Here is a 25836-nt window from a genome sequence, read left to right as displayed (position 1 = left end):
GACTCATTCTCAATATTGGGTTACTGATCACTGAGCATGGAGTTGCCAGCTCTTCAGCTTGTACACTGCCGCTGTAGAGGACGGATGTTTATAAACAGGTGACTTGAGATTGAAACCTGGTGTGGGAAATGGCCTAGGGGGGGAAGAGATGGAGCGAGATCCATGTTACCAAAGGGGGAGAAAATCACCTCATTATATCGCTGAGCAATTGACTAGGCAGGGAGGATTTTCCTGATTATATGCCAAAGTCTTCTGGCTTGGCTGTTGCTCTGTGCAGAGTATACAGCTCCTTTGAAAGAACAGGCTCGAACTCCAGGTAGAGTCTAGGGTTACGGAGGATCCCCTGAGGGTGCTCTCTTGGAATGAGCTGACAAAAAGGCCATTGCTCTCTTAACTTTTCCAGCCTGCCCTACACTCTTGGGATCAGGGCATTCCCTGCCCTTAGATCTTCAGAGTGGACTCTTCCAGAGTCAGTTTCTCACTGATCACCTGCTACCCACACTCTCTCTCAGCCCCTTTGGCTCTAAGTAAGCATGTTCATTTTCCTAGCGGTGGCAACAGTGGCTTCAAGGGGACAGCCGCAGGACTGTTCAGGGATTCCATCCTGTGTCATTTGCAGGCCTCATCAGAGGTCTGGTGGCTTTGAGGCAACAGTAGTGGGCCAGCTGTTCATTTGAAGACCTATCAGAAAGAAAAAAAAAGAAAGAAAAGAAAAACTGGAAATGCTGAAGACATGTTCAGGGCTGGAGTCTGTGTCTCTTTTTTTGAAATTCAGGTTCTAGAACATTGCACATTTGACTCATAGACTCTTAGAACCTGGCTTGGCCTGAGTCTGAGCCAGAAGGGCAGCTTTACTTGCCACATCTCCATACCCTTGTAGCTGTTTGGTAGTCAGGGCTGTTGGTCTCATGGCAAAGGGTCAAGGCAAGTTAGTGGGCTAAGAAGAAGACTTATGTCCTCAGAGGAGTAGGAGAAATAAGGACAGAGAACTTGCCTTTTGTGGCCCGGGGCCTTACCCGACTAGGGCCACAAATATGCCAGTTTCTGTCTGGGAAGCCTGTCCTTCTCCAGAGAGGGCTCTCCGCTGCTGAGATCACCCATAATTTGACTAACATGTGAAATAGGTCCAACTTTGATCTTTCTTTCTTTCTTTTTTTTTTTTTAGATTTTATTTATTTATTTATTCATGAGAGACACTGAGTGAGGCAGAGACATAGGCAGAGGGAGAAGCAGGCTCCATGCAGGGAGCCTTATGTGGGACTTGATCCCAGGACCTCAGGATTATGCCCTGAGCCAAAGGCAGGTGCTCAACCACTAAGCTACCCATGCATCCCTGTTGATCTTATTTCTTAAGTGTGCTGGCGTGGTCCTCCTGAAAAGCTGTTTTTGTTCCTTTAGTTACTTTAGGCTTCCTGGCCAGCAGTTGTATTCGTCTGTTTCCCTTGTTGGTTGGTTCCGAGTGGGCTTTCCAGCCAGAGAATGGCCTTTAGGTGAGAGCAATGGCTGGTTGCCCTGGGTTCTTACCTCAGCTGGCAACTCCAGAGAAGAGAGAGACAGGCCCGGTTGTCCCTAAGGAGAACTCCAGGTAGGTTTTGGAGGGCGGTGCAAAGAAGAAAAGAGAGGGAAACTCCTCCTAACTAACTAAATAAATAGTGTCCCAACTATTTTGAGAAGTCAATAAAACCATCACATCAAATATGAAGAGGCATAAATCTTGTGTCGGCACAGGTAACCTACTCAATTGCTTTTATTATCGTTCAGGCTGCCTCCATTTATTACCGTCCAGGACCTGGGCAAAGGAGGTTGCGTGGAGGGTGGTCTCCAGTGCAATCCTACACCCCGAGAGGCAACAATCAGCCCATAGAGCCAGGGATTTCGATGGGAGCTTGGGAAGGGCCCATCTGTCTGCATGAAAACCAATCAATAACTCTGTAACCAGAGCCCTTGTCACAGGGAAATGGACAACACAACAGTTCAATACAGGGGCCACAGGGGGAATTATCCAGTGGAGATGGGGCCAGGCAGGAGCAGCCCCTGGAGAAGGGAAACAGGGTGCCTGGAGAAAGAAGGTTGGGGAAGGATTGGGCTGTGGCAGGGCAGAGCAGCGGTGCTGCGTGCATATTGGCAGGAGGAGCAAATTACTGTGCAGAGTAGGTCCAGGGGATGAGAAGCACTGTTGGAAGTTGGTGTGGGAGGAAACAGTTGGGAAACTGGCTCATTCTGGTGCACGTGAGGATAGTATGGTTGCATATGTGATGGCATGTACTTACAGACTAGAACATTACCGCTTCCAGAGAAAGAGTGGCAGTGGTAGTAACTGGTAGAGAAGATGATCAATACCCCCCCCACACACACACACATGCTACCAAGAGCCTGCACTCTGAGGAGGGGCTTGTTATGAACCCACATGGGATAGGGGTCCTGCTTCCCCATCTTGTCAGGGCGACTGAGAAAGGAACACGGTAAGCCAAGGGCTCCCCTGTCTGCTCCCAGTTCCCTGGATCTCCAGCTCTAGCTATTCAGTAACTTCCTCTCTTAGTTCTCAGATTTGTCTTGAGTCTCTCCTTGTTACTACCTGGAGTTAGAGGTCTCATAGTAAGAGGAAAGATGTATATGTATATGTATTTTTTCATTTCCTGTTTTTTTTTTTTTTTTTTAGGATTTATTTATTTATTTGAGAGAGAGAGAGAGAACTCACACATGCCAGAGCCAGCATGTGGGGGGAGGGGCAGAGGGAGAAGGAAAGAATCCCAAGCAGACTCCTGCTAAGCACAGAGCCTGAAACAAAGGGGAGGGGGGCACTCTATCTCTCTATCTCACAACCCTAAGATTATGAGCAGAAATCAAGAGTTCGACGCTTAACTGATTGAGCCATGCAGACACCCCTTCACTTTCTGTTCTTTAAAATAGAGAGCAGTAAGGACGATCCTGGAGTCCCAGGATCAAGTCCCATATCAGGCTCCCCGATGGGAGCCTGCTTTTCTCTCTGCCTATGTCTCTGCCTCTTTCTCTCTGTGTCTCTCATGAATAAATAAATAAAATCTTAAAAAAAAATAAAAAAGTGCAGTAAAGGGGTCTAAGCTGAGCTGCTACTTCTCTGAATCCCTGCTGCTACCCCCCCATGCCCCCAGCCTGGTGTCCTGATTTTTTTTTTAAGATTTTATTTGTTTATTCATGAGAGAGAGAGAGAGACAGACAGACAGAGACAGAGAGAGAGAGAGAGAGAGGCAGAGACACAGGCAGAGGGAGAAGCAGGCTCCATGCAGGGAGCCTGACATGGGACTCGATCCCAGGTCTCCAGGATCACACCCTGGGCTGCAGGCGGCGCTAAACTGCTGCACTACCGGGGCTACCCTGAGTTCAGATTCTTACAAGGGAAGCAGTCACAGGTACTGCTATGGCCAGTGTAGCTCACCTAGCCATGCAGGTGAGTCTAGAAAAGAGAGAAGGGCCCCTGACAGATCTGAGGCATTGGAATCAGTATCTCACAACTAATGCCCAAATGACAAATGAAGTAAACAGGTGGGAAATTAAATCACATTGGGTTTATCTGTCTACCAGTAAGCCAGGGGGTTGAATGTTTTCCTCCTGTTGAACCTGTTGTTTTTGGTGCTGTCAAGGTGCGGCTTGAACATGCTTCACAATGGTTTTAGGCATAGAGGTTGACATCCTCAGTGAGTGTGGTTTTATATGTGTATACTGTGCCTGCTCTTTGGTACAAGGGCTCCGAGGCCAAGAGGAAAGGGAGGAAATTCCAAAGAATGTGTCCTGCAGTCACAGACAAAGACTGGACACCTTGTTCTTGGCCCATCAGGTCAATCAGGGAGGCAGTCATTGGGCCATTGGGTGATAACAGGGCTCCGCTGAAGATTCTTTGTTTCATAATTTGGGCAAACTGAGGTCAAATTTTCCTTCAATCTTTATTTGCGCTGTAACATTCCACATTCCAGCTAGCCCCCCAAAAGAGGGGCTTGGCTGTAGTGATGTCTCCTTTGTATTAGAGAGCTGTGTAGTCAGCTGTCCATCTTCACTTCAACACTTGAGTCCGGCAGGACTAGGTAGGGACCAACTGCATAAACAGTTAAAAAGATGCTCTTCCCAGGGGGCCTCTTTCCTGTAGAGCTCTAGTGCAGAGACCCACCAAGGGGTGCAGGTCCCTCCAGCAGGAGGCGTGGCAGCAGCACGGGGAACACAGTCATTGGCAGAGTTCTCCCAAGGGCCAGTCTCCAAACCCTTCCCCAGGAACCCAAGTACCAGGGAAATAAGGAAGAGTTTATGTGTGAGAAACACATAACTGGGGGTTGGCGAGGCCTTGGAGACCAGGCAGTGCATGATGGCACCAGCAGATGCCTGGAGCCCCGAGGAGCTGTTGGGGGTAGGAAATAAGAGGAGAGTGAATGACCTGGCATTGTAGGAGAAGGAGGAAGGCCTTGTGCTGTTCCTCCCATCCCCACCCCCACCGTGGGTAGGAGAAGAAGGTGTGTAGGAGGGAGGGAGGGAGGGAGATGGGAGAAGCCATAGGACCAGGTTCCTCTTGTAGCTTATCCTCAGCAATGACAAGAATAACCGGACTCATTCTTTTGGTTTTTGAGAGGTAACATAATAAGAAGATATTTTGTTTTTCATGTGAGAGTGAGAGAAACCAGGAGTTGTTGGCATTCTAGAAAGGTCAGGTTTATCATAGGGATGTAGAGGGAGGAAAGTAGGGCTGCAGAAGATGGGATGGTGTTGGTGAGAGCTGGATGAAAGGGCTGGAATATGCAGGCCCAGCCTACAGGCAGGAAGATTCAAGTTTTAAAAACCCTGTGCTTGGTCAAAGAAAACACAGCTTTAAGCCTGATTTGATCCCTGGGCCGTGTAACCAGACAGAGCTTTTCTTCTCTGTTTTAGACCAGAGCACTATCAATGCAGGTGCAGGGGTGCAGGTGATGCTTCCTGAGCTCCTTAGCCCACAGGCCCCTGAGGAAGACAAATGGAGGGGAGAGTCGGGTCTCTACAGTGAGGGCGAGGGAGGGTGAGGCACGAGTGGGAGGGGAGGATGGAAGTCTGAAGGAGGGCTGAAGAATGAGAAAGGAGGTGGGGAGGCCAAGGGGTGGAAGGGAGAGGCCTCTGAGCTGGCTTGGCTGGGTGAGAAGGGAGCAGTCCATGGCCAGAGGATAAAGCAGGGGGCTCCAGGAACTTGAAAAGGGGGTTGGATCCCTAGCATCTCAGCCAAGGGCCTCTGGTAGTGCTTAGAGGTGGTTGGAGGGAGCCTGAGCTCTGGGAGGCTGGTAGATCAGGCTGAGGGGGACCTCAGGAAGGTCGGCCAGGAAGGAGAAAGGTGGCAGAGCAGAGGAAGTGGCATGGGAGGTCAAGTCGCAGGAGCTGGGGCCCATGGCCACCTGTACCGGGCAGCACACCACACGGCAGGCCGGCCACGGCCGTGTAGCCACTGCGGTGTCGTTGCTGCAGCCTGGTCCCCAGCAGCAGGGAGGGTGGGAGAGAGGCCAAGAGGAAGGGGGGAGGTCCTCACTTCCTAAGTGTTCCAGATTTAGAGGGCCCCCAACTGGGAGCTTTTGGCCACTTTGCTCTGGACTTCCTCTTTTGCCTGCCTTCAGCCCTGCCTGGACTTCTCTGCAGTGAGCTCAGTCTGCAGCCATGCAGGAACAGAGGAAGCCAGAGGACGCCCTGGGCAGCTCCTGGCAGGAGTAGCACAAAGGCTCTATGACAGGGCAGCAGGCTGCAAGGGGCACGGTACCTACCTTGTAGGCATAGCAAGGTCAAGAAATCAGAGAGGAAGGCTTTATAGGTCTGGGAGAGAAAGGAGGAGGGCAGGAAGGGATGACAACAGTAGCCACAGAGCTTGAGCAAATGGGAGCAAGCACCAAGGCCGCTATCTCCTGCCTTAACACTCCCGCTTGGCCTCAGGGTCTTTACTGGGCTGGTGGAGAAAGCTGCAGGAAAACCAGGTGCTTTGTATGCAGTATCTGGCTTGACAGGCCACAGAGACGGTCAGGGAAGAGACCTTTATTTTGCTTCTTATCTCGTGATTCTCTACCCTAATTCTAGAGGCCAGGATGGTGCCTGCCTCTATGTCATACCATACCACCTCTAAGTTGGTGACTATGCGTTGAGGGGGCCTCTGCATGACTCTGTTTTGAAACAGCCTGTGAACTCTGGAAAGAGTGTGTGGTATCTAGCTGAGCCTAGCGTGTGTGTCCTGGGAAGCTGTCTAAATGGTTCTGGTATTCCAGGGAGCTCTTAAAAGGAGTCAGTCTTGTCAAACAGGGGGCTGGTGGTTTGCTCTTCAGAGAGTTTCCAGCTGAAGGGATTGTTTGGTCAGAATGAAAGTCTCTGCCAACACTTGGGCCACCTGCCTATTTGGGATATTAGCTAATGTTATCTGGCAAGCGCGGGTTGAATGGACGATAGATCTCCTGATGGGTTGATGAGTGGGAGTCTGGTCAGGTACAAAGGGTCTCAACATAGTCTGTGTGTGTGAACATGCATTTTCTCTGCTAGAGATGAGGGTGTAGTGATCGGCTGGGTCATGGGTGTGTAACATGCCTACGAGGAGTACTACTGATGGCAGTGCTTGGTTTATGCCTGTCGAGATCATCAAAGGGAGTGTGTATTTAAGGAGGGACACAGGTCAAGTTGTTTATCTCTTTTTATCATCTGCAGAGAGGTTACATCCTCTCCTGCCCCCCTATCCCTTACATTTTTCCTTCCTCTCTCTCCTCCTCCGCCTCAGGTTAGCTGGTTTGGGTTAGGAGGCCAATCTCAGTAGACTCTAATTGAAGAGGGAAGAGAATGTGATAAGATAAGGAAGGCCATCCTTCCTCTGGGGACCAATATAGGTTTCATGTTCCCCCACTCCACTTGGCTTCTCTAGGGAGCTGACACCAGGGCAGGCAGCCTTCCCACAGACCGTGACTGTCTGGCTTCTGGGAGAGTCAGAGGAAATGAGGTACTCCTTGGGGTCAGGACTCAGGTTCCTTTCCCCATCACCATGGGTCTGGGTATGGGAACAGTCTAATGGAACCCCTGATGAGAGGGTAAAGAGATAGAAGAGAGACAGCCTAGACAGGAGGAAAGAAGTGAGAGCTGGAGGTAACTGACACAGGCCAGCTCCAGCTAAAGCCTGTTTTTTGGCCATAGAAGTGGACTGAGTATGTATGTTGGGAAGGGAGGTCTTTTTTTTTTTTTTTAGGGAAGTGGCTCTGAAGCCTTTTGGCCAGTCTTCTGGACTGGGCACTCAGTTCTTTTCAGAGGATACAGCCCTGGTTTGGTCCAGCTCCCCCCTAAAAACAGTGGCCACCATCACTCTTACACCCCCTACCCTCCCGCCTTTTCCTCCTCCCTCACTTCCCCTTAGTTTGGCCCTGAGGATTGGGTAGTTCCTGGCTCCAGAGAGACAGCCTGGAGACTGCTTAGGAGATGACCTCCCAGGGTGGGTACAAAAAAGTTGAGAGAAATTCATTTCATGGCCAGTAGCTGCTTAGAAAAGGCGATTCCAGCATACGAATGTGATAAATGTTAACTGAGCATTAATCGCATTAAAGAGGGCCCTATAAACTTTTCATTTCTAATTAAATTTGTCCAGTGATGCTGCCCAAGCGAGTACTCTGGGCCTTTGTTTATGTGGAAAATTAAAATGCAAATACAATGGGATTTATTTCCAGGAGTGGAGTGATGGGCTGGCCCCTCTGGCTACTGGTCTCCAGGCCTCTCTGGCCAGGTAACTGCTTCTTTGGAAGTGCTGTCTCTTGAGACACATTCTAATGTGAAGGGAGAGGACAGAGTTCAAGGTCAAACAGAGTCAGAAATGAGGAGAGGGTGTGGAAAAAATTGAAGAGAGGGAGAACAAGATAGTAGATGACCCAGAAATCTAGGAAGGCATTGCTCTGGTCTCCCCCTGCCCCTGCTCCCTGCTGCCCCCTCCACTTCCAACTCACACCTCTAAGAGAAGAGAGTCCCAAAATCTCACTTGTGAGTAATGTCATCACAAGCCTCGGCTGCAGCTTGGAGATGAAGTGTGTGCGTGGGAGGGAGAATCTGGAGGAACCAGCCCTGCCAGGCATGCGTGGACCTCCTCCTAAAAGAACCAAGGGGTCATCTGCAGGGAGGGCCTGGGGCCTGGATTTATCTCTAGCAGTTTGAGGGGCTGCTGCTCTCCACATCGTGGTTTCACTGATCTCTTCTTGCCAGTGCCAAGCAGCACTGACATAGGGCAATGGAGCAGAGAGGCACAAACCGAGGACGCTGTGCAGGCACGCCCGCCTGCACGCAGGCTTCTCATGTGTAGGGAGAACCAGTCACTCATAATGAATTCTAAACAAATGTCCCTTACAGGGAGTCCTTTAGTGCCATGATGCCTTGATAAAAAGCAGTAACCCTAAATACTGTTGAATGGGATAATCTAAAGTTCCTATTTACCAAAACATAAATTAAGTTGAATGGAGAGAAAACACGGGTCAGAAAAATCATGTGGGTAGATTAGTAGAGACACTGAAAGGTCGCCATGCTGCTCTATGGATAAGGAAGTTGTAAAGGGCATTAAAAAGTAGAGAGGGAAAGAAAATGGAAGTGGAGACATGATAAAAAGCAGAGCACTAAATCACAAATAGGGGTACACATACAAAGTCACAAACCAGATTTACACCAAGCATTGCAAAATCTACAGCTTGGTCTGACAACACATAGAGATACTCTGTGCACAGGCATGCAGGCGTGCAGAGGGTAGATGAGGCTGTGTCAGCATGAAGAGGTGGACTTGGCCGTAACCTGGGCTCTCTCTGCTGGCCAGTGGGACTGATCCAGGGATCTGTTTGGGTCTGGTTCTGCAGACAGCCAAGAATACAGCCTTAGGGGTTTGTAAAGGTCTTTGAGCACAGGAGTCTCTTGTGAGCTGGATCCACATTCTAATGGATCTCCAAGGCTGCAACCCATTCCCAGATGGAGACTGCTTGACTAGTTTTGTTAAATAGCTTGCTACCCCTGTCCTCTTTATTCTGCTTTATTCTAGGTTATCCTTGTCCTTTTCAGTGTTCACTTATGTCCCTTAGAAATGCATGAGCACTGCTGACAAACAGGTTAATGTGACAGCTCCCAAACATCTGGATGGAAACCAGGACCCTTAGGCAATCATCTATGAGGGTTGTCAATAGGATGCCAAATATCTGGTGATTTAGAGACATCTACATAATTGATCAGATTTCTAAGTTTTTATCCAGGCATCAACACTCATTTTCATTTCACTGATGTTGCATTTCATTGGAAAACACCTGTTTTCAGAGCAAAATATTCTGGGTGACAAAGTGCTGTGGTTCAAAATCATCTTTGATGCATTTGGGTCTGGTTTCCGGCTTAAAAGGAGGTTGGTTTTGACTTGAAAGTCAGCTGGAGAGCTGGTGCTCAGAAGGTTAAGTATCTGAACAAGCCGGTGGATGCTTTCCCTGGAAAGTTGGTTGAGAGGGCAAATCACTTTCTCCAAACAAGGGTAAACTGTCTGGAGGCCTGGCTTCCATAAGGGAATCCATTTTGCCATCTTAAAGGAGAGTATAGGGTTCTTAGGAGGCATGGCCTTTTTTGGTTCATTTATACTTTAATTTGTCCATTCAGAAAACCTTTGTTGAGTACCTGCTACATGCCAGGCAATTCACACAAACCTACGTAACCCAGAAAACATAAGAAAGTGGGCTCTGGGAGAGATTGCTGGAGTTTGAGTCAAGCTTCCCTACTCACTGGCTACGTGGTTATAGGTAAATCTCACATCCTCTCCGGCCCTCAGTTTCTTCACCCATCTAACATGGGGATAACCATACAGCTCTCTCACAGGCTCTCATGAGGGTTACGTGAGTTAATCCACATAAACCTGCTTCACATTGCACCTGGCAATGCTCAATAAATGTTAGTTGTTATTATGGCAGTCATAGTCATGAAGTGTATATTTCTTCCTATATGTCTGCATCAATGTGTGTGACTTCTGGCTTGTGTGTGCATAAACAATGATTTCTTTTAAATAAAAAAGCTTGAGCAGAAAGGATATTCTGTGAACAGAAATGTGCACCATGAATGCCAGTGAGAAATACGGTCCACTACGAGCCTAGCTGGGTTTAGGAAAGGGCCTGTTCTATGTGTGTGCAGGAAAAAAGCCCACAATGTGTCAGTTATATGACCACTGAACAGAATTAGTCAGATAATTGCCCCTTTTGTTCATGTTGAGAGCCCAGCCTCTGTGGATGTGTGCCAGTGTGTGCGCACATGTGTGTATGTATGTGTGTGTGTGTATGTGTGAACTTCATATGCTTGCATGCTTGCACACTCCTTCTCTGGAATGAGCCTACTAGTGCTTGAGGAGTTGAAGGTTGGCATTTTCTGGACTTTATGGCATTTTCATGGGTGGTGGTGCTTTGCATTTTGTCAGTTTTTTTAAAAGGTAAAATGAAACAGTAATGAAAAAAATCCTTATTTGATGGTTTTGAAGGGTTTCTCTGATTCTTAAATGTCATAGAAGGAAGAGTAGGGAGGTAAACAGGAAGAGGAAGGGAAGAGAGAAGAGAAAGTAAAGATAAGATAAAGGATAAAGAGAGGGGAGAGGGGAAAGTAAGCAAATATTTGACAAATTCCAACCAATCTGTCTACTATTGTCCCACATCTCTGGATGTTCCAGGGAGGCATGGGAGATTAATTGCAAGTATTTTCACTGTTAAGAGCTAAAAGATTATAAGGAGCAAATTTAGGAGAAAAATTTTACTTTGGGCTTAACGTATTAAGTGCAATGACTCAAAGTAACTGGACAGCTACAAATTCTATTTACTCTGTGCTCAATAAGAGCAAAGATGAAAACCAAAGTTTACCAAACTCACAATGATGTGTTCTGGCTCCCCATCTTTATGGGAAGGCCCATGGAATGAGGCCAAGGCCTGATCCCATTCTTGCCTGTGGCTCTCTCTGCCCATTTGGCCTGGGTAGGTAACCAGGTTCAGCTCAATGGACTTTCATAAGATCCACACCCAAATGCCTTAATATTCACTGATCTGATTTCTTTCTTACGCCTTCCTTATTTCCCAACTTGACCCCTAGATTTCACTATCCCTTATTTATACTTATTGCCTGACAAAGGTTCTAATTTTAAATTTTTTTTAAAGATTTATTTATTTATTTATTTATTTATTTATTTATTTATTTACTTGAGAGGGAGCACACAGAGGGAGAGGGGGTAGCAGACTCCCTGCTGAACAGGGAGCTTCATGTGGGGCTCGATTCCAGAACCCTGGGATCATGACCTGAACCAAAGGCAGACACTCAATGAACTGAGCCAGCCAAGCATTCCAGTACTGATTTTTTAAATTAGAAAGTGAATCTTTTAAATAAGCTAAATTTGAATCCTGAAAACTCAAGTATCCTTGAATTTTTTCCATAAGTATAAAATGTTTAAGGGCCACCATTTTCCTTTCTGCCTATTCATCCTCACAGGGCTGGATGCAGCCTCGGTATGGAGATGGGCAATGGTGAAATCTATCCTCTCCCAGCCCCTGCCCCTGTCCAAATGGACCAGAAGCCCAAGGAGAGAACGGCCCCTGCCTCCATGCTACCTGACTGCAGTTTCTGCACTTCTCTGCTTAAACCACACACATACCTCTACTCATCTTAGGGTTTTATGTATATTAGCACACACGTGTATATGCTTGTACACACGCATAGGCCAATCTTATGGCTGCTTTACTTGGTAAGCCCTCATATTCATAATAATAGTAGCTAACAAGTACTTACTATAGTAAAAATCATTATAAGCATGTTGCATGTATTAATTGATTTAAGCCTCATAAACAACCCCATAGGGCTTTATAGGATTGTTTATAAATGAGGTAACTGGAGTACAGTGACATTAAATAACTTACTCAGGTCACAGGTTAAGCAGCAGAACTAGGATTTGAACCCAGGCAATACTGGTTCTAAAGCCCATGTGCTCACCCACCACGTTCTACTTCATATCACCTTTCCATCAGAGGGAACGCAGGCATGTACAGTCTCTTGTGGGGCTCTGGTAACTTGCAGTCTCATGCCCAATGATGTAGTTACACATTTCCTTACAAGCTCAGAACAAAGAGCCTGCACCCTAGTAGAAAGTCACACCTAGTGGGTGTTCCCATACTATTCCATGGTGTGTGTGTGTTGGGGGGGGGGGGGCTGTGAGTGCAGGTCACTGTTGAGCCATGTCATCTGGGGATGCTGGGAGGGCAGAAGGTACAGATGGCTAGAATCACAGAGACTAGTGGACTGGGGAACTAGAATTTGTGTTGGACTTGGGTTCATGTTCATTAGAATTGGTGAGTTTACTCCCATCCATCCTTCTCTTGCCACATCAGGGATCAAGACTCTCAATAGGCATTGAGTCTGGCTTTGGAGTTTGACTGCCCACATTAGACAGAGGTAGGGAGGGTGGAACCAGGACCTGTATCCGAAGTGTCCCATGGATCAGGGACAGCAGGCTTCCAACTATGCATTTGGTCATTGAGAAGAAATTTGTCCCACATCTCTAGAATCTTCCTTCTGGAAAGCAGCAGTGCAAATGACTAAGCTGGAATAAGCTAAAATAGCTAAAGGATGGGCCCTCTAACCCACCTCCCACAATCACACCGAGAAAGCAATTACCGAATCCTACACCACCACCCAGATCCAACATCATTACTCAACCCACATCACCAAGGAGACACACATTAACCTAATCTCTGAGACATACATTACAAAAAAAAAAAAAAAAAAAAGATGCTGATATGATCAACGAACACAATAATTCAAAGCAAAAACACAGACATTGCTGCTAAACAATACTTAAATTCCTCCAGCTCAGTGTTACACAAAGTGCAGGCACCTCAATACAATATCATGAAACACCAAGTAACCAACCTTAAGCCAGCTGCGGGAATGCACTGGGGCACAATGCAATGCAACGTACACCCAACACAATTCAAACTCTCCATCCTGCAGGCACACCCATACACAAAGGCTGAAAGCATGTGACTACCAGGGCAATAGTGAATGCTGGTTCAACATACACAGAGACGGAGCTGGCAGTCCAGCACCCAGCTCTTCTGCACACCCAGCAGAAAATGATCACAGCCACAGCATCCCCAAGCTCAGTGCACTCCTGATCCCCAGGCACAGCGCAGCCTGCAGAATGCAGTGGCACCATCCCATTTCTCCAGCAGGTGGATGTGTCCAGACCATCACCTTCAATAAGGCCTCCAGGCTCTGGTTGCTAGTAAGAGAATAAAATGTCCCCTGAGCCTGCTTCCTGAGACAGGACAAATCAGCTCTATCCCGGCTGGGGTTTAATAAGACTTTGCTGTTACTGAAAATGACAGAGCTCTAGGGATGGAGGGAAAGGTGGGGGTGGGCTGGGAGGGGGCTCACCAAGCTGGGTGCAGGAATTCCCCCTTCCTCCACCAAACCCTGCCTTCTGTGGCCATTCCAGAGCCGAAGCCCTCTTGCTGGGTGTTCACTGAGTATCGATTCAGTCTGCAAGCAATTTTAATATTTCTTCAGGGACTTTCCAGCAACAGCACAAGTCATTAATTCACCCTCCCAAATTGCTTATTCAATAGCAGGAACATGGCTCCTGAATAAAGTCCCAGAATTTATGTGACTCGCACGAGTCAGGAGGTCAAACAACTGTTATGGAGCGAAGTTAAAAATCCAAATAAAATATTGACACTTTTTTGGGGAGGGGGAGGGGGAGAGTAAAAGTATTTAAAATAGGTTTTTGTTGCAATGCCCCCAGGATAAAGAATGGAAGGAGACTGAAGACAAGTTGGAGTTTATAAAATCAATGGGATTTATTGCACATCTACTTGGCATTTAATAATTCTCTCATTTCCACATCACCCCCACCCTGTCCTAGCCATAGACAGAAAGATACACAGGTGTACAAGTGCACATTTATGCACATCAATACCGGTGCATGGACCAATATAAAAACACAGTTGTGATGTGAGAATCCCAGACACTCTGGGAAGGGACCAGTGATGAGTGTGACCATGGCTTACATATTTGTCAGAAATAGGCATAACTGGGGCAGAAATTCATGAAGTAGGTTTTGATAAATATATCCAGTATTATAAATCTTAGATCAAAAAAACTTAGATCAATGCATCAGAACAGACATGAATATAAAGATACACTAATCATAGTAATGGTTTCTAGAAACATAGCAACACTTTTGTGTACAGGACCATCACATAATCACGTACATGGTTTGGAAACTAAATATAGATAGATAGATAGATGATAGATAGATAGATAGATAGATAGATAGATAGATAGATAGATACAGAGTATTTGGAAATCCTACACCCAAAACCTACAAGTGCATATAAAATACTGAACCCATAGCCACTTAACCTAAAATTGTGGTTCCTTTGTAATGTGGATGTGCTGCTCATCAAATACAGGAGAGGGGCTAAGCATGTTTAGTATCACCGCTATATGCAATTTCTGTTCATTGTCTACGCATGCATTTGCTCTGTTGTCCAGATCATAGATGGGAAAATACTATGCCCAAATAGTTAATAAACACAGATAACTAAGAGGTAATAGGTTCAGCCTATAAACATTGGAGTCCCAGACCCAAAGTCTGACTCCAGTGCCATTAAGCGTATGACCTTAGGCAAATTGCTCAGCCACTTCGTGGTCTCCTTTGTGTAATAGAGAACATGCGTATCTGATAGGGTTGTAGCTAGGATTTAAATGAGCAAATGCATTTCTCACAATGGCTGTCATTAGTGAATATGAAATAAGTTCTAGTTATTTCTTTTACTACTATTATATGCAGCTCTTCTATTCAGGCCCAGCCCCTCATAGATTTTACCTACTGTTCTTTTTTTTTTTTTTTTTTAGATTTTATTTATTTATTCATGATAGTCACAGAGAGAGAGAGAGAGGCAGAGACACAGGCCGAGGGAGAAGCAGGCTCCATGCACCGGGAGCCCGATGTGGGATTCGATCCCGGGTCTCCAGGATCGCGCCCTGGGCCAAAGGCAGGCGCCAAACCGCTGCGCCACCCAGGGATCCCCACCTTCTGTTCTTGATATGAGTTATTCTACCCGGTGGTTAGCAGCATGGGTTCTGGAGCCAGATTCCTGGGTTTAAATCCTGATTCTGCTACCTAACAGCTATATGCCCTTGGGCAAGTTATGTTAGTGCTCCGAGCCTCAGTTTCCACATCTGCAGAAAAGGGTTAATAATCTTCACAGGAAGTTGTGAGAAATAAATTAATCCAGGTAAACTACTTAGCACAGTGCCTGGTACATAGTGAACATATATTAGCTCATTACATTCCCTAAGATGTTATCCTTATTATTATTAATAATAACATTCTTTTGTTATTCAGCAAATAGTTTTTAAGTGCTAACATTACACCAGGCACTGTTACTGGGTGCTGGAAATACAATAGTGAGAGAAATGGGTGTGACATCTGCCCTTGTAGAGTTCAGAGTCTAGGGACACTCAGTGTGAATTGAGTAAGCAAGAAAACAGGCTTTCAGCTCTGTGCTAGACCCTGAGGGGAAGAGGGGTACAGAAATAAATAGATTGGAAAGCCAGGGTGGAGCCAGATTGGGAAAGATTTTGAAGGCCTGGCTGAGGAATTTTGAATTGATTCTGTTGGTAATAGGAAGCAATTGTAGGGTTTAGCCACATCACATTCTTTCAGGAGACAGACTGATGGATTGGTTTCGAATACTGGAGTCACTGGGTAAGAGATGGGAGGGGCAAGAGGCGAGGAGGTCAGGTCCCACCTTTGCTGCTGCTCAGGGCACTTCCTCCAGGCTTCCTTCATCTTGCCCAGGGAGGTAGGCATGCCAGGGAAGGACACAGAGCATGGACAGAGAGGACCATCACATCAGGCAGTCTTCTGGACCTTCCCAAGCAGGACCATGGGGTGGACAGCTGGTGGACCCTAATTCTAGCCCAGAAGCCCTGACAGACGAGGGCAGGGCTGGTGGTGAAAGAAGCTAGTCTGGTCACGCTCTGGGCTTGGCATGCACTGCAGACTGGTTTCCAAATGGTTAGTTAAACACATTGCCCCTTAATTTTTAAACCTATGCATATCTTGAAGTTAAATCAATCCATATGCTTACCATTCATCATATAAACCATCACTATTGCCCCCTTGGGCCAACCCCATGGCCCATCTAGCCTGGTAAATTGTATCTGGCCTGGGCTCCCAGGGACACATGGTGGAAGGATTATCGCTCTTAGTGCCAGTCTTAGAAGGCTAAGTGATTCAGAATATCTAAAGAAATAATATCTAAGGTAATATCTAAGGAACCCAGTGGGAATCTATCATCTTAGAATATACAAAAACTATTTTGAAATTATTTTTATTTTTAGCCTATAGTTTAGTTTCCATGGAGGAACTGATAGCTTCTTGAATTTTGGTTACTGGGTCAGTGGGAGTCAGGATCAGCAGATGGAGAGAAATTCAATTGATAGATATGAGTAAAGAACCTTCTGAGCCTACTAAGACTTTCTCTCAACTTTCTCAAGGCTCCCTTATATAACCATAAGGATGATTTCTTCATTCCCTGGCTTAAGCTAGTCTTCTCAAATATTAATAGAGTTTAAGAATGATCGGGAGAGCCTGGGCCTGGGTGGCTCAGTGGTTGAGCATCTATCTGCCTTTGGCTCAGGGCATGATCCCAGGGTCCCCGGATTGGGTCCCACATCAGGCTGCCTGCATGAAGCCTGCTTCTCCCTCTGCCTACATCTCTGCCTCTCTCTGTGTGTGTCTCTCATGAATAAATAAATAAAAATCTTTAAAAAAAAAAAGAATGAAATGATCTGGAGAATTTGCTTAAATACAGATTCCTGGACCCTACCACTATCAGAAATTTTATGAGAAGGGCTGAGGTGGGCCCCAGGGATTTGATTTTTAGTCTGCACCTCAGGGGATTCTAATGCAGATGGTTCAAGGACAGTGGTTTGAGGAAACTCTTCTGCAAGGTTTTCATCTCTTGGGGCTCAGTCTTGACTTCTGAGAAGCAACAAAAGAGAGACTCATTTGGGAGGAGCCCTGTTAGCCTCCAAAGCTGTATATTCCAGCTCTACCATGCTATAGCCAGAATGGGAGTTCCTGCCCATCCCTTCTCCTCATCAGCAGCCATGCTCATGAATAGACCCTGCCTAACCTATGGGTGGTTGTCCAAAATGAAACCTGCAGGGCATGTGAGTGGGCATGGGCAAGCCACTGTGACCTGCACAAATTGCAAAGCTGGAGCCTAGGAAGACAAAATTTGCACAAATCACATCTGGGCTGCCAGTGAGGAGGGGAGGTTGGATGGATGCTGTTTCCTCTGTGAGGAGAAGGTAATAAATTTTAGGGTTTTAGTTCCTGGGTGTACAGAGGGAAAATTCTAGTTATTTGGAATTCTTGGGAATAGGGAGAGGAACCGTTTTTAGGAGAGGTGAAAATTTTCTGGAAAATCTATGATATTTCACTTGAGGTTTTGCCATGAAAAGTCTCCAGCTGTTTCCATTGTTCCAACTTGACTCAAGGCTGAGCCAGGAACACGTACCTGGTAGAGGCAGTTCTTGAAGGCCTGTGTTGAAACAATTATGTGCAATCACTGGGCAAAATATCCTTTGCTGAAGCAAATATCGTTTTGTCCTCTGGAATGATCCAGCCTCTAATACCTAGGAAGCCTGAAGGCACTGTCAGAGGCTCCTCCCACCACTCCCCTGTCTCAGTGGACGGTGGGGCCAGCTAGTCTGAGACGTTCTGTAACCTGGAGTTCCCTTGATTTACTAAATCAGGAAAGACTTTCCCCTATGAGGAATTAAATATTTTCTGCAAAAACTCTGCTAAGTGGGCAGTCTACCCTCCGACAATTTAAACTGATTTTTATATGTGTATGGTACGTGTATATAGACACCTGACTTCTTGCCCTAAAGAACCTTTCAGCAAACCAGTAATATGACCAATTTGCCCAGGGCCAATCTGCCGTTCTACTAAGAAGTAATTCCATCATGAGGAAAGCAGTCTGTTCTAGGCAGCTGGACAGGATTTTATGGGGACATGCTTGGAGATCCCATGTATATATCACATTGTCAAGAGCTGGCTCCAGCAGGTATTATTACTCCCATTTTAGAGAAGGAAGACTAAAGCTCAGGGAGCCCCTTACCCTTTGTCTCTCAGAATACGACAGAAGAGACTGGAAATAGAATCCAGGAGTTTGGATTCAGGGCTTTAGGGTATTTCTTTTTTGGAGATAGGATAGCTTGGTGGCTACCAAGCATTTATACTCCCTGAATTCAAACCCCAGACTTGCCATTTATTAAATGGGTGACGTTGGGCAAATTACAACATGGCATATATACAAAATGGGTTGTTGTGAGGATTAAGTAAACTGTTTGGGGCACGTAGAACATTGCCTAACACATAGTAAATAACTCAGTAGACAATGGGGTTTTTTTTACTGGAACTCTTGCTAGGGAAGCATTGCTACTAGAAATCCTGACCAGTCTAGTCCTGGATATGCTGCCACCTAACTCTCTCCAAGGTGAGCTGTCTGAGGTCACCTCAATGCTAATAGGACCTCCTCTTGTCTCCACCTCAGGGGGAATTTTTGCACACCATTTATTATCATATAATACAATGCAATATAATATCATACATAACATAACATAATATGATGGGTAGGTTAACTTGGAAACCCTGAGGCGGACCGTGGATGGATGGATAGATGAATAGATACATTTGTACTAAGTATACATACATTATATCATTCTATTGATTTGTAAAAAGTTCCCGGTCTGCCTGGCTGTAATGAGATTTTTGAACTTTGCGTGGCGATCAATGAGTGGAATATTATTGGCCTGGAGAATTGATATACCTGCTCTCAGTGGCTTGTTCTGCTCTCAGGCTGCCCCGGCCCCCCAGGTGTACGATTCCAGCAGACACTTAACCTTTTTTACAGTGTCATCAGGCTAAAAGGAATCTAATAGTGACACAGGACTTGTGCTCAGCACTCTGCCACTATTGCTTTCCTGTCACAAATAATTTATAGCCTTCTATTTCCATCCCTGAGCCTGCACCCCAGCCCTGCCTCCCGCTTTCCCCCAGCTCCCAGGAATCAATAAACTCACACAGCCACAGTGGGACCTCAGGGTGCCGAGAGACAGACGGACAGACAAAGAGAAGGGAGACCAACAGATGGGCAGAGAGAGACACAGGGGAGAGAGACAGAGGGTGAAACCCAGAAGAAGGAAGGAAAGGAAGAGGAAGTAGGCGACGGAGGAGAACCAGAAGAGCTTTCTTAGCATGTTGGGAGCTCCTTGGTTTCTTCATGAGTTTAACAAACTGTTAATAGGAGACTCATTACCTGCTTTCATTCTAGCTCACAGAGCTGATGAAACTGTTTTGATCTCCAGCTTGGTGGGAGGTGAAGGCCTTCTGGGAATTTAACCAAAGAAAGAGTGACTTCACCTGCCTTGTCATCTATACTCTGAGGTGCTGCCATAGCCCCCTGGTACCTACTGGGCCCCAGAGAGGCTCCTGGTCATAATGTCTGTGGATCCTTCCCAGAGCCCCCAGGCAGGGGGCCCCAGTCTGTCTTCCTGAGAGTCTCTCTGATGCACCTCTTTTTGGGTCAGGTCATGACACCTGCTGCTGCCACTTCCTATCTTCTCAGTGCTCCATCCGGGGCCTCCCTGGCAGCTACATGGACCAGGATGGACCGTGTGGGGTTGAGAGGCCTCCTGCCTGCACCCGGCTCATCCCTAAACAGAAGGCAGCCAGTCCTGGTGGTCACTCAGAGGAATACTACTACTACTACTACTATTAGTTGTTATTATTATTAGCATTGGCATTAGTGTTTATTGAGCCAAAGGTCATACTAACCACTTGACATGCATTATCCTGTTTAATTCTCTCAACAATCCTAGGAAGTGGACAGTATTATTATCTTACTTTACAGATGAGGGAATCAGAAACTGTCAGGGATTTCACAGGTAATAACCTAGGGGTTTCACTGAGTCTCAGACTCAGGCAGACTCAACCCAGAGCCTATTCCCTTCTTCCCTTTGCCTTAGTCACACCCCTGCTAAGTTCCTAAAGTCCCCATGCTGGGCTCAGGCAAAGCCAGGAAACATGGGAAAGGAAGGGCATCCCTGTGAAGGAGAACATGCTGGAAAGAGAAGTGGGGACCAGGTGTCTTGATGGGGCTATCTTTCATGGCAACAGGAAATGGCACTTGCCAGCCCCCTAGTAGAGACGCAGACTTTGGGACTCCCCAGTGATCCATACTTGCAGACTTGACTTGAGGGCCAAACTGGCCTGAGACCATGGAGGCCATAGATACATCTGGCTGTCTTACAATGCCAAGAATGAAAAAGATTGGAAGAGAAGGAGGAGAAACGGGGAAATAGTATTAGATAATCACCCAAAGCAATGCTTTACTTCATCCTTTTAACCTCTGGTGATAATCCCATGAGTTGCTGGGCTATGTACAGGATGCAGGTGGGCAATTGATGACCACCATTATCCACGATCCCAGTTCTTAAAATTCCCAAGATCAGCTCTGGGGACTTCCAAGTGCCCACTGTCCGGAGCACGGATGGGCACTGAGAGCATTAGTGGACCACCAAGCCGCTGTCAGGGAGTAGTGATTTTCCATCACTTGCTGCCTCAGCTAAATTTGCACCAGTGCCCCAGGGGTCAGAGGCTCAGAGTAACAAAGATGGAAACTCCACGAGGCCATTTGGTTATCTGAGTCAACCAGCCCCAGCCCTGGGCCTCCCTTAGTCCAGTGCTCATCAGCCCATAGACTGGAGCCACCCACAGCAGACCTGTGCGATCCCAGAAGCTTTTGCTGCAACCAGTTAAGGGCAGCTGCTCTGAGCTGCACAGCCCCCTTCTAGACTTTTCCTATAGACCAGTCTACATTGCCCTCAGCTCCCATCTTATCTTTCCCATTGTGATCATGCTCCAAACCTTTCCCTTACACTTGAGACATGACCTTCCCTTCTGCTTTGCCAAGAGAGAAAAGCTGTGAAAGCTCCTCTTCAAAACCTTTGGCTGCCTCAAAATGCACCATCGCTCACCAATCCCTCCCTGTGTGTCGTCTTCTTCTGCCTTGTTCTCTTCGTCATCCACGCTCAGGCAACTTCAGGTTCTGCCTCCCCAGCCTACCAACATATCCAGATCTTTCCTACTCTGTACAGCCTTCCCTCCACTAAGCTGCCAATTCCACCCTCTGGCTTCCACACTTTTCTCTCCTCTCCTTTCCTACAAACTTCTGAATGCAGTAATCTACTTTCACTGCCTCCCTCTCTCCCTGTTCACTCCCTAACCCCTTTCTGTTTGGCTCCTGCCCTAGTTGCTTTGTTGAGACCACTGTCCCCCAAATTCCCATACCTATGCCTCTTCTTATTCCCAGTTCCTTCGAATATTTGCTTTGTCATTGGTGCCGTCAATTAATTATATTCTCCTTCTGGAAGTGTTCTTCTCCATTGACTTAGGTGAAACTGCTCAATCCTGGTCCTGCCATTTCCAGTGTGACCAATTCTGACCCCTCTGCAAGGTCAGGTTCTTTTCCCCAGCCTATGAAATTAAGTGCCTTCTAACATCCTCTCCTTAGGCCTCTCGTCTCTGTCAACACTCTTTTCCTTGACAGTCTTAAATCTGCATCTCCTGTGCCAGCTGGATACTCTCCTACCACCTCAAACACTGCATGTTGGGAACAAGACTAGCCACCTCCTTGCATCTTTCCTCCTGCCAGTGGTACAAACCACCAGCCTTCCACGTACACAGAATTGGGGTCTTAGGGCCATGGTTGACTCCAGTTAGTGGCTAAATCCTGGCCATTCTGCCTTCACAATGTCTTGTAGAATCTTTCCTTTCTTTCCTGAGACCTCGTGCCTGTATGTTGCTCTACCAAGATCTTCTCGTATGTGTTCTCTCTAGTCTCGAAAATACTGAAGGCTTGAGACTCTCTAATCCCGGTTGCTGCATGTTGTGAGAAGTAGGACAAAGTAAGGAAAAGCACATGTTTTAGAGACTGAGTTCTGCCTCTCCCCTAACCAACAGTATGGTCTTGACTAAGCCACTTAACCTCTGTCAGCTTTGGTTTTCAATCTGCAAAATGAGGATAATGGTATCTACTTTGGAGGTTGTTGGGTGAATGAACAGTAGTATGCATAAGTAATATAAATTGCATATGCTGTTGGCCCATAATAGATGATTAACAAATGGAAAATCACTATTATCATCGTCACTTCCAAGTTTTCAGCCTTATTTCCTCTTTCCCCTATACGTATCTCCACTGTTCCTGGCTGACCAGCCTGGGCTTTAACCTCTTAAACTCACTCAGCTTCCATGCTTTGCTTCAGCCTTCCTCCAGCACTTGCTTATAATGCCCCCACCCCCACCCCACCACAACTTCTTTGTTCATATTAGTACTGTAATATTTTTCACTGGGAAAGAGACTTTTGAGATCTTGGAGTCCCACCTTTTTACTTTACAGTTGAAGAAGCAGAGGCCCTGAGTGGTAGAATGATGAGCCCAAAGCTATCGTGGCTGATGAGTGGCAGCATCAGAAGCAGGACTCAGGGCTCCTGCCAAAGGGCCTGGTGCCCTTTTCACTTTCCTCCATCCTTGGGGCCCTTCATCGATAACAGCCCTGTCCTCCTTTGAAGGTCAACATGAACATCCACCTCCTCAAGGACTTCTTTCCCAGTCTCCCTCCTGCAAGGGGCTGGATTCCTCCTCTGCCTCCTTCTAGCATTTACTGCCTAGCCCCTTGGTGCTCCTTAGCTTTCTCTGGGTGTGTGTCTTTCCTCTCCAGCTTCATCTCCAGCACAGTGAGGCAGGTGCCTTATCTCTATTGCCTGTGAGTGCTCAGTTAAACCAGAGTGGTATCCACTCATGGCCTCTGACTCACCTGGCTGGTTTTAGGTGAACTTGGCCCACATGCCTCTCTGTAGGGAGGAGCCATGTCATAGGTGAAGTTGATACCAAGGGTACCTAGTTTAACTAGTGGGCGGAGGGGAATATTCCTCTGTTTGGGCTTTGGCATTGGTTTTTTGCATCACTGAGCCCTGGGCTCCTCAGATCACTGATAAGCAGACCCATCCTCCACCCTGGGATGTTTAATCCTGCCCTCCAACTCCACAGTGCACAGGTTGAGTGCCAGGCTTTTCAACTGGGCTGGTAAAGAAGCTGTGATCCAAGTAAGAGCCCAGAGAATTGGATCATTGGGCCAGTGAGCTGGGCAGGGACAGGGCAGTAAGTGGGCTCAGGAAGAAGACGCTTGGGACCTGGCATCTGGCAAAGGTACCTGGCATTGCACTGGGATCCCAGGGACAAAGGGGCCACCTGTGACCCAGCCCTTTCCTGGCTATTTCTTTTTAGCTTAAGAAATAGGGAAATCTCCCCCTTGTCCCAACTCTAGAGGACTGTGATACAGTCCCAATAGGAAAGCCAGCTCCAAAGTGATCTCCAGCCCCAGGGAGTCCTGTTCCCAGGAGGATATTTGCATGTAGTTGAGGAGGGAAGGGACAACAAGCCACCAGGCAGTCCCCACCCCCAGAGAGGGGAAGGATGCTATGCTCTGCTCACTCCCCTGCCCCAGTCCTTGCTACTGAAAACCAAGCTGCAGTTCAGAAGATGCACATTGCAGGAGAGAATACAGACCACCTCTGTCCAGGTGCACTAGGTTGGATCTGCAGAGCCAGTGGGAGGGAAAGCTCATGCCTTGCAGCAGTCAATGAGGGCAGGAATACAGGGAGCAGATGGATGAGAAGCTGGGGAGCTTGGGAGAGCCCCTCTGCAGGGCTGGGCTAGAGCTGGTGCAGGTGGGAGCAGGTATGTGATGTGTGATGCTGTCGTGATGCTGTTGCAGGATCATCAGGACCAAAGTTCAGCAGCCTTTCCACCCAACGCCGGATGGGGCTGGGACGGGAGTGACAGCCCCTGGCCACACCATTGGTAAGAGGGCTCAGGGAAGGGAGGAAGCGGGGTCCCACCCAGGAGAGCTTGAACCACCTCCCCCCCCCCATGAGTGGGGCCCACCTACCCACCTACCTGCAGTCCCAGGAACCCCTTTCTCAGCACTTGCCTTCCCTGAGCTCCTACAGGTCGGGGTCTCCCCAAGAGACTCGCTAACCAGGACTGTTCTCTGCCTCCCGCCCACATCTCCTTGCAGCTGCCTTGTCTGTCTCTATCTCTGTCTCTCTCTACGTGAAGATTTTCCTTTAGCTTTTCTTCTCCACCTTCCTCCTCCTCCCTCATTTTCGGTTTTTATCTGATTCTGTCTCCACTTGCCTGGACCTTCTTACTGCATTTTGTAATTTTTAAAATTCTTTCTTTCTCTTTCTTACTCTCTCTGCCTTTCCCTTTCTCTTTTCTCTTCTCTGTATGTGTGGCTCTGGGTCTGTTCTCATCTCTCTGCTCCACTCCTCACAGCCTCTTTCCTCCTTTCCTCTTTTTTTTTTTTTAATTTTTTTTAATTTTTATTTATTTATGATAGTCACACACACACAGAGAGAGAGAGAGAGAGAGGCAGAGGGAGAAGCAGGTTCCATGCACCGGGAGCCTGATGTGGGATTCGATCCCGGGTCTCCAGGATCACGCCCTGGGCCAAAGGCAGGCGCCAAACCACTGCGCCACCCAGGGATCCCCCTCCTTTCCTCTTAATGGGCTCTCCTCAACCTGTGTCTCTCCCCTCTGCTCTGTAATTCCCTGCTGCTCCAGCCTCCTTATCTGCTGGTCCTTGCTCAGGGCCTCTCTGAGATGACCCAGGCCCATCAGAACACCAGCTAACAGCCCCTCCCCTATGGTCTTCCCCTTTGGCCACTGCAGCCCTAGGTGAGGCCCGAGCCCTTAAGGGCTGGGATGAGGTTATGCTCCTCCTACTGGCCCTCTTGGCAGCTGTCCTCTTCTCTCTTGACCAGCAGGAAGTGGACACAGCTGGTCCTGGCCTTCCCGAAGTTGGCAGGAGCCACTGTTTCTGCAGCCGGGTTACAGTGTGTGCTGGGAGGGAGGGTTGGGCCAGGCTGTACCTGAGCTGATCACCACGGAGTGAATGTTTTCATGAGTCTGTGCCCTGAGGGGGAAATTTAGAATTCAGGTGATTTCAAGACCAGAAGCACCAGGGAGAAAGGAGCTGCACCCTCCTGGGGAATATCACGACTGTTGTTGTGTCTCCTAGAGGGTCAGAGACAGATCCTAGAAAGCCGCACCCTCTGAAATAGGACTGGCAAAGGCCAGCCCAGGAGACTAGAGTCAGTGAGCTGGGGTTTGTTTAGAAGGGTTGGCCCAGCCCCGGGGATTGGGGAGCTGTGCAAGGAGGCCTCCTAGGAGCTCCTAGAAGCTGGACCACTCACTCTCTAGATTGAGCCCATGTTGGTGTTTCTGTCCATCCTCAGGAAGTGAGTTTAATGGCCCAGCCAAGTCACGAGAGCTGTGGAGAAGGCCTAGGGTTAACTGGTCACCGCTTAGCCAGGGCCTGGACAGAAGTGAAGAGGGTGCACTGTATGGCCATGTGTCCCCTCTAAACCTCAGAGAACGGAAGGCGATATGGGCTCCCCATCCCTCTTATTTCCTCTGCTTCTCTCTGCCCCCAGCCTTGGGGCTTTGGCCTTCAATCACAGCTCTTATCCTGATGACATTTCCTCCTTACTCTCATCCAGTTCCCAGTACGGCCTCCCCTCCTGTTTCCAGCGCCTCCAATGATCCAGTGGGATCCTACTCCATCAACGGGATCCTGGGGATCCCTCGCTCCAATGGTGAGAAGAGGAAACGTGATGAAGGTAGGGAGGAGGGAAGAGGCTTGGCTTCCCTGTGCATGCTTT

The 25836-nt window shown here is 47.6% G+C and overlaps 1 protein-coding gene across 19 annotated transcripts in view; it reads left to right on the top strand.

The window, feature by feature from the left end:
* Positions 1-25836, top strand: part of PAX2 (paired box 2) — a 92615-nt gene that overhangs the window by 18575 nt on the left and 48204 nt on the right. For all 19 annotated transcript variants that reach the window (XM_077877969.1, XM_077877970.1, XM_077877968.1 and 16 more), the window contains 2 exons: positions 23886-23971; positions 25675-25794. In XM_077877969.1, the coding sequence (XP_077734095.1) occupies positions 23886-23971; positions 25675-25794 (206 nt within the window). The remainder of the gene's footprint in view (positions 1-23885; positions 23972-25674; positions 25795-25836) is intronic.

Source organism: Canis aureus, chromosome 29 (genome assembly GCF_053574225.1).
Source record: "Canis aureus isolate CA01 chromosome 29, VMU_Caureus_v.1.0, whole genome shotgun sequence".
Classification (NCBI taxonomy): Eukaryota; Metazoa; Chordata; class Mammalia; order Carnivora; family Canidae; genus Canis; species Canis aureus.
This window is presented reverse-complemented; position numbering and strand designations above follow the sequence as displayed.